The following is a 12,401-nucleotide window of genomic DNA, read 5'->3' on the forward strand; positions in this document are numbered from 1 at the left end:
ATTTGTGGTTAGGCCAATTTTCTTTTGCTATGTGACATTTGTGTTGGATTTTCTTATTCAGCGCTTCATACTCTGGTTTGTTCTTCATTTGTTTACGTTCTGACATGAGATCCAAAATTTCTGGTGTCATCCATTGCTTTCTTGTTCTTTTCTCCTTCTTTGGAATATCCTTATTACCGAATTTTATGCTGTCTTTGAATATGTTCCATTTTATATCAATTTCTTCAATTTCATTTGCTTGTGAGAATTGTTCTTGTGATTCAATAAGTAGTTCATCATATCTGTTCGAAACAGAGACATTATATTTCTCCTGCAATTCTGATGACCATTTTAGACGATCAATGTCCAATTTTTCTAATATCTTTGTTTTTTAATTTTCTTTAGCTTTAACGTTAGCTTTGCAATAAGTGGGTTATGGTCAGAATTGATATCAGCTCCCGGGTATGTTTGGCATGATTTTACACTGTTGCGAAACCTTTTCCTGATCATAATGTGATCTATTTGATTTCTACACCAGTCCCCTGGGCTTTTCCATGTGTATAATTTTCTCTTTGGTTTCTGGAAAAAGGTGTTGGTAACAATCAGCTCATTTTCAATGCAGAATTGAACTAGTCTGTCTCCACGCTCATTTCTAACCCCAAGTCCATTTTGGCCAACCACGTCACTCTCCTTCCCATTCCCAATTTTAGCATTTAGGTCACCCATGACAATTAACACATCCGTTGATTTTACGTGTTTCAACATACTTTGTAATTCTTCGTAGTCTATTTCAATGTCCTCATCCGAATAATCACTTGTGGGTGCATATGTCTGGATGATTGACATGTCAAAATGTCTGGCTCTCAATTTTATCATCATGTTTCTGGAACTTACAGCATATATACCTATAATATATTTGAAAATGTTAGATTTCACCAGCACACCCACACCATGTTGATGTTCACTACCTCCAGAATAGTTAAATGTGTGAGTGTCTCTTTTTACAGTACCCTCTTCTGTCCATCTGTGCTCAGACACTCCTAGGATGTCCACCTTCATCTCATCCTCTCCTTAATCAAGTTGTCCAGTTTACCTAGTGTATATAATGTCCGGACATTCCATGTTCCAATGCGTAGACATTTCCCTGCATATTTCATACATACATTATCGGACTCCAATCCTCCCGCAGGCTTTAGATTGACGTCGCCATCCTCGTTTGTACTACTCCCTGAAGAGATTGTCTCTTCCCTGTTAATATTTACAACAGGTATCACACCCGCAGGGGGCTCAGGGGTACCTGTATAACTTCTATAAACTTTACGTGGCATGATTTATTTCAATACAATGGGATAATACATAGTAGGGCCCCAATCCTTTCTACGATGGCCGACCGCAATCATTTAACGTCTTTGACGCGCTCCACGTGTGCCATACACCTTGCTGTAACGCCATCAAGTCCATTGTCCATGTTGCTGGATCATCTGCACTCTCCGCCATAACAGTCTTCATGCACATAAAGGAAAGACGACTCCTTACCCTCAGAGCCTTTGGGTTCCCTCGTATAGTTTAGCCGGTCAGTCAAAACCGTTGCCCAGGGTGTGGCCACTGAGTGCACATCAGTTACTTGGAGCCATATACGAGTTAGACACAAATAAGTTACTAAGCCATTTCTCAGGATCACTAAGAAGCGTGACTGCCTTTCACCTTGAGGTACTACTCCTCCCTCTCATGCCCTACACCCCCATCATCCCTACCACCACTAATACAACAACAACCACCACCACACCACCATCCCTACCACCACTACTACTACAACCACCTCCACATCACCATCCATACCACCACTACTACTACAACCACCTCAACATCACCATCCATACCACCACTACTACACCACCACATCATCATCCCTATCACTTACCTGCCAAGTACCCTGATAAAATCAGATTAATTCATCATTTCACCCATCATGTCTTGACCAAAAAAATAAAAGTTTAAAAAATGCAAAACTGATTTTTCATGTTGGTGAGTACAACTTCTTAATATTTGTGGTACTAGGTAATACTCATTAAGGGATGCTGGGCAACTTTCATAAAAAGTATTGGATATATAGTGAAATGTAATGCAATATTTGTAAAATTAAATAGAAACATGAGTATTGATGACATCATTTATACGGTATAGCGGTTCTCTGTATTGCCAGTTCGATTCTTTTTCACATCACCTGACGATTCAAGGTTCCTGTCTACAAGTGGAAGTGAATTTTGATGACAGATTTTCTTGTCTTACTAGATTGTATTTATTTTAAAAGAAAGTGTTTTGTGAATTTCTCTATCGAAAATGGGTTGTTTTATGCGTAAGAGGCCATGGAATGAGACTGATGAAGTTGAGAAAGTGAATGAAACAAATTCTGAAATTCAACAAGAGGATGAAGCATGTGTTTCGCATGAATGAAAGAAAATTAAGTTACACTGGCAAAAATATAAACCTGAATATACTCAGCATTGGCCATTTATTTTGCCATTAGGTGAAGACAGTGAAGATGATGTCGTTAAGTGTACTGTGCCATTCTGTTGTGAAGATAAGTCATGGTGGTGCTAACGATATTGAGAAACATCTAGCTGTTAAGAAACATAAAAGGGCTACTGAACTAGTTGAACATAATGTTCCTATTTCTGCCACTGTTTTTGCAGACTCGAAAATATCCGCTTGGTATGATCTAGACGTACCTAAACAACTGCAATTTCTATTGCATTTGGGGAGGAAATCTCATCTTCTATTGTAAACTCCATTTCCTCTCAACCATTTTCTGTTGCTACAGACGGAAGCAACGATATAGACCCTCTACCCAATTGTCATTCATTTGTATAACAAAGAGATAGGTGAGATAGTAACCAAACTTTTGACCCTTGCCCCTTGTAATAAAAACTCAAATGGGGAAAACATTTTTCAGTTATTAGATCAGGAACTTGCCTCCAGAGGAATTAAGTGGGAGAACTGTTTGTCATTTGGATGTGATAATGCAAACGTCATGGTTGGCAAGAACAAAAGAGTAATATCTTTCATCCATGAGAAAAATCTGAACGTAAAAATGTAGGTATGTCCTTGCCATTTGTTGCATCTAGCTGGGAATTCAGGAGCCAAAGAACTTTCTTTTGACATGGATTAAGTGTTGCTGGACATATTTTATCATTTTGACAAAAGTACTAAACGGCAACAGGAGTTCATTTCTTTGTGCAGGGAGACTGGTGAGGTGGTGAGAAAGATAGTAAAGCATGTAGTCAATGGGTGGCTCTCTCTATTTAATGTGTTGATAGACTGGTCACTCAGTTTGATGCTTTTACCAAATATTTTTTGGATCACTCAAGCAAGTGTGACAGAGTGAAACGTTTGCAATTATTTTTCAGAAATCCTTTAAGTAAGGTCAATTGCCTCTTTTTATCTCATACATTGCCATACTTTGTCAGTGCAAATACTTTTCTCCAGAGATTCATTCCATGCAAGAAAAGTTGATTGATTTGGTGACCAGTCGTGCAGTTCGTTTTTTGACAGCAAAAGCCATTACTGAATGTGAATCAGTTCTGAAGTTAGATTTTTATGCCAGAAAATTGCAGAAGCACAGGCACGACGTTGTGATAGGGAAGGCTGCTAATGATTCCATCACCTCTCAGAAGTCTGTAGGAGTTTTGTCTCGTTGTGAGGAAAATTTGTTCTTCTCAAATATTCGTCATTTTTTTTTCTCAATTGTGCAAGTACATTGTGAGCAAATTGCCAGTAGACTGTGACTTGCTTGCCCAGGCAGGGATCATGGCCCCAGATAAACGTGCTACCTTTGCATACATGCCGAATCTTACGAATTTTTCGTAATTTTACTAATTTTAGACACATTTCATTGCCAAATATGAAATTTTATGGAAAATTACGAATTTTTAATTCTTAGCTATACTTAAATGATAATAAAAATAATATAATAATTATGATAATAATGATAATAATAATAATAATAATAATAATATAATAATAATAATAATAATAATAATAATAATAATAATAATAATAATAATAATAATAATAATAATAATATTAAGAAAAAAGAAGAAGAAGAAGAAGAAGAAGAAGAAGAAGACAACAACAACAGCTACTACTACTACTACTACTACTACTACTACTACTACTACTACTACTACTACTACTACTACTACTACTACTACTACTACTACTATTACTATGGCTATTACTACTACTATAATAATGATGATGATGATAATAATAATAACAATAATAATAATATTGTGGTTGTTCATACACAATTTTAGAAATTACGAATTTCCTTGTCAAATGACTAAAAATTGACATTAAAATGACTAAATTTGAAGTTTTCAATTTGGCAAGTCTGCCTTTGAATTTTTCTCTTTGAATGCTCTAATAAAAGCTTTTCCTTCTGTTTTTGAGACAAGGGGTCTCTTTGGATGACAATAATAAATGGCATTTATATAGCGCTTTACCCCGTTGTCACAGGCTCTAAGAGCTTTACAGTGATATAAAACAAAACATATTACAGTGAGACAAGTGTGAAGGAACAACAAAATATGAAAATAATATTGCAACATTATGACGTAAAAAGATAAAACTTTAAGCAAGATTTGAACGTTGTCAACGAATCCGAGCATCTCACGTGTGATGGGAGAGAGTTCCAAAAATGGGGGGCCGAAAATTGAAAAGACTGTTCACCTATTTTACGCAATGGCTTAGGTTTGACAAGGATTGATTGGTCATTGCTTGACCTCAAGTTTCTATTGGGGACATATATGTTTAGAAGGTCTTTAATATTGGAGGGACTGGTCGTGCTCAGGGATTTGTGGACAACAGTACAACTCTTTTTTCCACAGGAAGCCAATGTAACTCACGGAGAAGAAGAGTTGTTGACGGGTATTTTTTGTTATTGCGTACAATGAGCCTGGCTGCGTTATTTTGAGCAACCTGAAGTTTGCTAATTTTGTCTTTAGCTAAATTCGCCCAAAGGGCGTTACAATAGTCCAATTTAGATAAAACCAGGGAATTAATTAAAAGTTCTGCTGTATGCTTCGGTATTAAATTACGAATTTTGCTTATTTTTTTCATTTTTATGTACATAGATTGTATGGTGTTATTCACGTGGCTTGTGATGGAAAGATCTTTATCAATGATGACGCCAAGGTTTTTTGCTTTATTTGAAAATTCTATTGTGCTATTTCCGAGAGTAATAGGTGATTTATTTGCCTGTTTAAGGATACTCGGCCTTCCACACATTAAAATCTCAGTTTTACTATAATTTAATTTTAACTTATTGTGGTACATCCAAGATTTAATCTCATTAAAACAGCTCGTAATTCGTTGTATTAAGAACTGTAAATTACTAAGGGGTGCTGAATCATATATTTGCGTATCATCTGCATAAAAATGATAACTCAGATTGAATCTGGATATCACACTAGAAAGGGGCTGCATATATACAGTAAAAAGGACAGGGCCAAGAACAGAGCCTTGTGGCACTCCAAAATTTAGTCAAACTTGTTCTGACTGAACACCATTTACCACGACAGTCTGCCATCGATCCTGTAAATATGATGTAAACCATTTAAGGGCAATTCCTTTTATGCCGAACGTATTTCCTAGTCTTCTTAACAAAATGTCATGGTCAATGGTGTCAAAGGCAGCTGAAAGATCTAAAAGGCATAATACATTGATATTGTTAGCATCAGCATTACATAACAAGTCATTAAAAATTTTAAGAAGCGCCGTTTCAGTACTGTGTTGATGTTTGTAGGCTGACTGAAAGGGTTGTTCCAAACTGTTGTTCTTAAGATGAGATGTTAATTGTGTAAGAACTACCTTCTCCAAAAGTTTTGACAAAAAAGGTGAATTTGATACAGGACGATAATTGTTTAATATATTGTGGTCCAGTGATGGTTTCTTCAGAAGTGGTTTGACGAGGGCACTTTTAAAGCACGATGGAACTTCGCCAGTCAGTATGGATGTATTTATGATTGATGTAATGGATGGTAATAATGTATCGATGGAGCTGGCCAAAAGCTGTGCTGGAAGGGGATCAAGGTCGCAGGATTTAATGGGGCTTTTTTTATCAACTCGTTTATGAAACTAGGTGAAACTGGTTGGAACTTGTCTAAAGGGGTACCACAGAATGTATTTGTATCTATAAATGGCTCATGCCGATCTAGTTCTGAACGAATGTTATGGATTTTGTCTTTAAAAAAGTTGACAAATGTGTTTGGCAAGTCTCTTTGATTGGTTGTAGATGGTAATGCAGTGCATCTTTCACATCCAAGTAGATCATTGCAGATGTTAAATAATTGTTTGCAAGATTTAGAAGTTTCGAATTTTGAAAGAAAATATGTGGTCTTTGCCTTTTTTATTGTTGTCTTCCAGGCACGAAATGTGTTCTTGAATATTTCACGATGAATCGTAAGGCCTGATGTTTTCAGCAGTCTTTCTGCTCTCCGATACTTCGTTTTAGCTTCTTTAACGTCCGACGTATACCATGGAGCATACTTGCGGTTGGTGACGGTCCTTGTTTGGAATGGCGCATGTTTGTCAAGCGTTTCGATGAGACAACTATTCCACTGGTCTGGAGAAATCATTGAATTTTTAGTAAGTTTTGTTTCTAAATCGCCTCTGAAATTGTCCAAATTAATGCCTTTAATGTTTCTGGTTGATGTGGTGGTGGTTTCTTGGCATGGTTTTGAAACGTCAAGATTGAAAGAAATGAGGGAGTGGTCCGAAAAGGGGAGATAATCGACGATGGCGTTGTTTTTTTGGGACTCTGAATTTTCTACAATTACCCAATCTAAGATATGACCAGCAGAGTGGGTTGGCACTGTTACGATCTGGCACATGTTGTTCTCCGATTGAGGATCAGTTTCTAAGATATCAGGTGGATGTGCTGACCCCTGAAATATTTAAGTGTGACAGAGTTGATAGAGCTTGGACATTAATAGGTCAGCTGAAAAACGTGGAAGGAGCTCACAAATACAAAGACCTGAGTGACATTATGCTTGACTGTTAGTTGTTCCCCACAGCAATGCTGACAGTGAATTTTCTGTCTTGTTAGAAAATGCAAGACTGAGTTCAGTTCCTCTATGTCAAACACCGTTATGTCAAATTTGTTGATTAGTCCAAAAGTGCAGTTCAGCAATCAGAAAAAGAAGTGTTATGAAATAGAATTGACTGTGACATCTTCGTGTTAATGATTCAAAAGTGTGAACTGTACTGTAAAAAGGGTGTATAAATTTACAAATTATAGGTGTGTACTAAATTCTTCTTTAAAAGTAGTTCGCCAATATTATATTCATATACCACCTTGTTCACATCAGAATTTTCAAACTCCAATGTAAACTGGATTAAATGAAATAATCAACGTATTCGATCATCTTATCCTGGCACATTCACTCATCTTCAACCATCCACGACTCATAATAATAATATAATAAATGTATATGTATATAGCGCTTATGCCGAAGCTTCGAAGCACTTCACATAACATTTATACACATACATACACATACATACACACACTTAACTGAATGTATACACGAGTGCACACACACACACATGCACACAAATGCACGAACGTATGCTCTTTGCAATAATTCCTGGCATAATCTAATTTAAATAATTCCCAAAGAGATAGGTTTTCAGTTTATTTTTGAATTTATCAACGCTGCTTTCAAGTCTGACTGACAGTGGGAGTGAATTCCAAGTGATAGGGCCTATTTTACTGAATGATCTACCACCAAAACGTTTAAGATTAGTTTTTGGAATTTGAAGGTGATACAATTTGAGGACCTGAGATTTCGAGTGGGGTTGTAGGTGACAATCAAGTCTTGAATATAGGCAGGGCTTCGTGAATTGATGGCATCAAAAGAAAGTAGAGCAATTTTGTATTCAAGTGTAATGCCCTCAACATCGCCTTGACACCCATCGAGTCACTGCGACCAATACCTAGGACAAGTCTTGCTGGTCTATTCTGAACTTTTTGTAGTTTTTCGAGTTTTATGTCAGGCAAACCAACGAGTAGTGAGTTACAGTAATCAAGGCGTGACAGTCAAGTTACATCTACAGTCTACAACAGCAGTCCTCTACCCTTTTCCTATAACTACAGTCTTTTAAATAAAATGTAGGTTTACCCCTCTTTTTTTTTTAAATTTGACTTTTTTTTTCAGCATAAGTTGGCAGGTATGCTATCACTAATACTACTACAACAACCCACATCACATCATCATCCCTACCATCACTACTACTACCAACAACCACCGCCACCACATCATCATCATCCCTTCTACAACTACAACCACCACCACATCATCATCCCTACCACCACTATTACAACCACCACAACATCATCATCCCTACCACCACCACCACTACTACTGCAACCACAACCACCACCACACCACCATCCCGACCACCACTACTACTACAACCACCTCCACATCATCATCCCTAGCACCACTACTACTACAACCACCTCGCCATCATCATCCCTGCTACCATTACTACTACAACCACCACCACATCATCATCCTTACCACCGCTTCGACTATAACTGCCACTGCATCATCATCCCTACCACCACTACTACTACAACCACCACCACAATCTCCCTATGACCATCACCATTACTACAACAACCACCACATCATCATCCTTACCACCACTTCTACTGCAACCACTCCCACATCACATCCCTACCATCACCACCATTACAACCACCACTACATCATCATCCATACCACCGCCCCTTTTACAACCACCACCATATCATCATCCCTACCACCACCACATCATCATCATCATCATCCCTACAACCACTGCTACAACCACCACATCATTATCCTACCACCACTACCACTACAACCACCACTATATCATCATCCCTACCACCATTACAACAATCACCACACCATCCCTATGACTATCACCACTACTACAACAACCACTACATCATCATCCCTACCGCCACTACTACTGCAACCACCACCATTGCGACCACCACTATATCATCATCCATACCACCTCCACTTTTACAATCACCACCACATCATCATCCCTAGAACCTCTACTACTACTACCATCACCACAGCATCCTTTCTTTGATGAATACTGACTACAACTACTACCACACCATCATCTCTACCACTAGTACTACTATGACCACCACCACATCATAACAACAAGTCATATGAGTAATTTCAAAGTGAACAATGAAATGGGGGTTGGGTAGTGTCTGTTGACATTGTATGATCTCATGGTACCACTCTCTATGTAGATAAGAGTTTATATGTTGTAATAACACTTTCAACGTCTGAAATTCATCTGAGTGGTGTCAGAAACTGATGTGAGACACATTTTGGATTGCATCTTTAAATTTTAATGAAATTCAAATTTATAGGGTATAGTTGCATGGATGGGTCATGATTTAAGCCGTGAAAAGTTTCCTCCTTTTTTTGACCAGTCATTCTCACCCCTGATAGACTTTGCTATGTACCCAAATGATACCTAGTTCAATAGCCATAGTGTTATGTGGCCTTCAACTAGCCACTTCTCCTTAGCTCAATTTGCAACACTGTGCTGCGACTGACACCTAGGTTATTCCAGTCTTCCCTTGGAATAGACGCTAAGACAAATTTCTGCTTGAGGTTGAAGAAAGGGAACTTTATTATTCATTTATTTCATTAAAATGTTGAGGGAGATCACTTTATATATGACATATTACAAGTTGTTTGTGTGTGTGTGTGTTGGGGGGGGGGGGGTGCTATGTTACAGCATTCATTTACCGTCGTAGCCAATCATAGCATGATGTAGCATTGAAATTAAAATGAATGACGAAGTGCTAAGAATAAGCAGAGTTGTCGGTTATGCGAAATGGTAATGGGGTGTGTGAGTGTGTGTCTGCATGTGTATTATTTTGTATTCACACACCTGCTGTTAGATAGATACAATAAACACATATGCAACTGTCAATGCCACAGTAGATCTTCTGTGGTCGAAATCACCTGGCGCATTAAAAAAAACATTGAATAATTCATTCTTTTTACATTGGCCGGGAGAAATAAGTTCGAGGAAAATATTTTCGAGGCAAAAATTAGCTCCAGGAGGAATGGAATGATAATAAAGAATATATAGGAAAAAATTTGGGACATTTGAATGAGTTCAAGGAAACTGTGTGTTCAAGGAATCTGTGTTCGAGGAAACCGTGCTGGAGTGTAATAATAATAATAATAATAATAATAATAATAATAATAATAATAATAATAATAATAATAATAATAATAATAATAATAATAATAATAGGAGTAGTAGTAATAATAATAATACAGAGCTTCTTTTTGATTGTTTGATAAAATTTTTAATATTAACATTCAACACTAGATGTGTGTGGCTTAATAACTATATCTAATGACCAAATACATATATTATAGGAGTATTACATGTATACGGCTGGGACATCCATAATAAATTGAAGACATAGGAAACCTGTCTCACCATAGTTTACAACACATTACACAATTTCAATCCAAAGAAGAAAAAAAATTGAGGTTTTATATAACGATATTGATCCACTAACCATGCTCAAAGCGCTTTACAAAGGGTCCCTGACCAACAGCAACACGTAACATGTAGAGCGAGGCATGACGCCTGTTAGGCGATGTTACAATTTTTTTCCAACAGAGACAATGCTGTTAATTGCCAGGTACTCATTTTACACTTGAGTGCGGTGAGAAAATGTGAGAAAAGAGCCTTTTCCCAGGCTCGAACCCAGGACCTTCCGATCCGAAAGCGCGTGTCATACCACAAGACTGCATAGCCACACAATCAACGTGACTTGCCTTGACAGAAGCAGACAATTTTATTCCTGGCTTGCTTTCTCATTATTTATCCTTTGTACCCTTGGGCAGATAAATGTGTGACTTCTCGCAAAATAGATGGCATGTATATCATGTGCTTTTGATCAATGACCCTATCTGTTAATTTAAAAGAAAAGACAGGAGGATTTTCTTTTTGTTCTCATAGGAGAGACAGTTTTTGTTTTTGGTTTTTTGAAAAAGATTTAAATCAAGTAGAAACCATTCCACTTAATCATTAGAAAAGGTGGAAACAATTTTTTTCAACACCTCATTGTTTCAATTTATGTGGATGTTCTGATTAAGTTGTGCTTCAACTATTAGCTTCAACTGTGGTGAAAAACTACTGATAGGAGCAGTTCTACTTATCCACTTCTAAACAGATATAATATATTGACTTAATTTCTACTTATTACTTTATACATCTTTAAAGCTTATCATTTCAATGTACGGTATAATGGCCATTCTTATTCCAGTGGTGGATCTAAAGACATCACATCCATTCAAGACATAGTCAAGTTCAAACAAGAAACAGGTGCCAGCTCCGTCATGATAGCACGGGCAGCTGAATGGAATTGTTCAGTTTTTCGACATGATGGACCTCTTCCTGTCACCACAGTGATAAAACGCTACCTCAATTATGTAAGGGCTCTCTTTTAATTTATTTCTCATTTTAATTTCCAGGCAAAAAGAATGATATAACTTGCCCAAGGGAACATGTGGAATTTTTCTCGTGATTTTTAAAGAACTTTGAAATAGTGAAATGTTTCTAGAAATGGTGGATTCCACGTGCAGATTTTGCCATTTACTTTTCCATAGCAAATTTGGCCAGAGTTCAAAATCATAAAAGTTGGATAGTATCATTTTAAAGGGAATTCAAGGGTCTTTAAGAATAAAGTAATATTTAGTGCTAGTTATCTACCCTTGTTTTTCAGGGAAATCATCAATGTGATTTGTGTCATTTTTAAGTCTCCAAACCATGGAACACATTAAACATTGTATTAAAGGCATTAAATTATTCATTGAACACAATGAGCACAAAGCAGGACGCAAAATGTTATGTTTGGGTTAATTCAGTCCTTTCAATTTATAACAACAAAAATGACGTTGCCTTGTCCACTCATTCCCCGCGCAAGAATAAATATCCATCAACAGCTTTCTGGGGTTTTTGGCACAATTTGTCACAATCCATTACCCTTTTTTCCCCTGTAACAGCAAACTGGGGAACAAAACTTTCACAAAAAATACTGCCATCTGTGGTTCCTGTTTTTTTTTAAAAAAATTATTATTATTATTATTATTCTTATTATTGTCATCATCATCATCATCATCATCACCATTATTATTATTATTATTATTATTATTATTATTATAGTCAGATTTTTGATAAGTGCCGCATGTTTTTCTTCTTTTTCTCAGCTGCCCCTGAATGCACAGCAGCATAAATGTGTATGAACCCCTGAATCAATTTGTCTTAATAAAAAAATATTTTTTCATGAATTTTATAACAATAGGAAAGGA

At 36.9% G+C, this 12,401-nt stretch overlaps 1 protein-coding gene across 4 annotated transcripts in view; it reads left to right on the plus strand.

Annotated features, from left to right (window-relative positions):
- Positions 1-12,401, plus strand: part of LOC144977185 (tRNA-dihydrouridine(20) synthase [NAD(P)+]-like) — a 78,224-nt gene that overhangs the window by 40,240 nt on the left and 25,583 nt on the right. For all 4 annotated transcript variants that reach the window (XM_078922114.1, XM_078922117.1, XM_078922116.1 and 1 more), the window contains exon 10: positions 11,357-11,522. In XM_078922114.1, coding sequence (XP_078778240.1) covers positions 11,357-11,522 — 166 coding nt within the window. The remainder of the gene's footprint in view (positions 1-11,356; positions 11,523-12,401) is intronic.

The sequence above is a fragment of the Berghia stephanieae genome, chromosome 7 (genome assembly GCF_034508935.2).
Source record: "Berghia stephanieae isolate SIO BIC M18660-M18661 chromosome 7, UCSD_Bste_1.3, whole genome shotgun sequence".
NCBI classification, from domain to species: domain Eukaryota; kingdom Metazoa; phylum Mollusca; class Gastropoda; order Nudibranchia; family Aeolidiidae; genus Berghia; species Berghia stephanieae.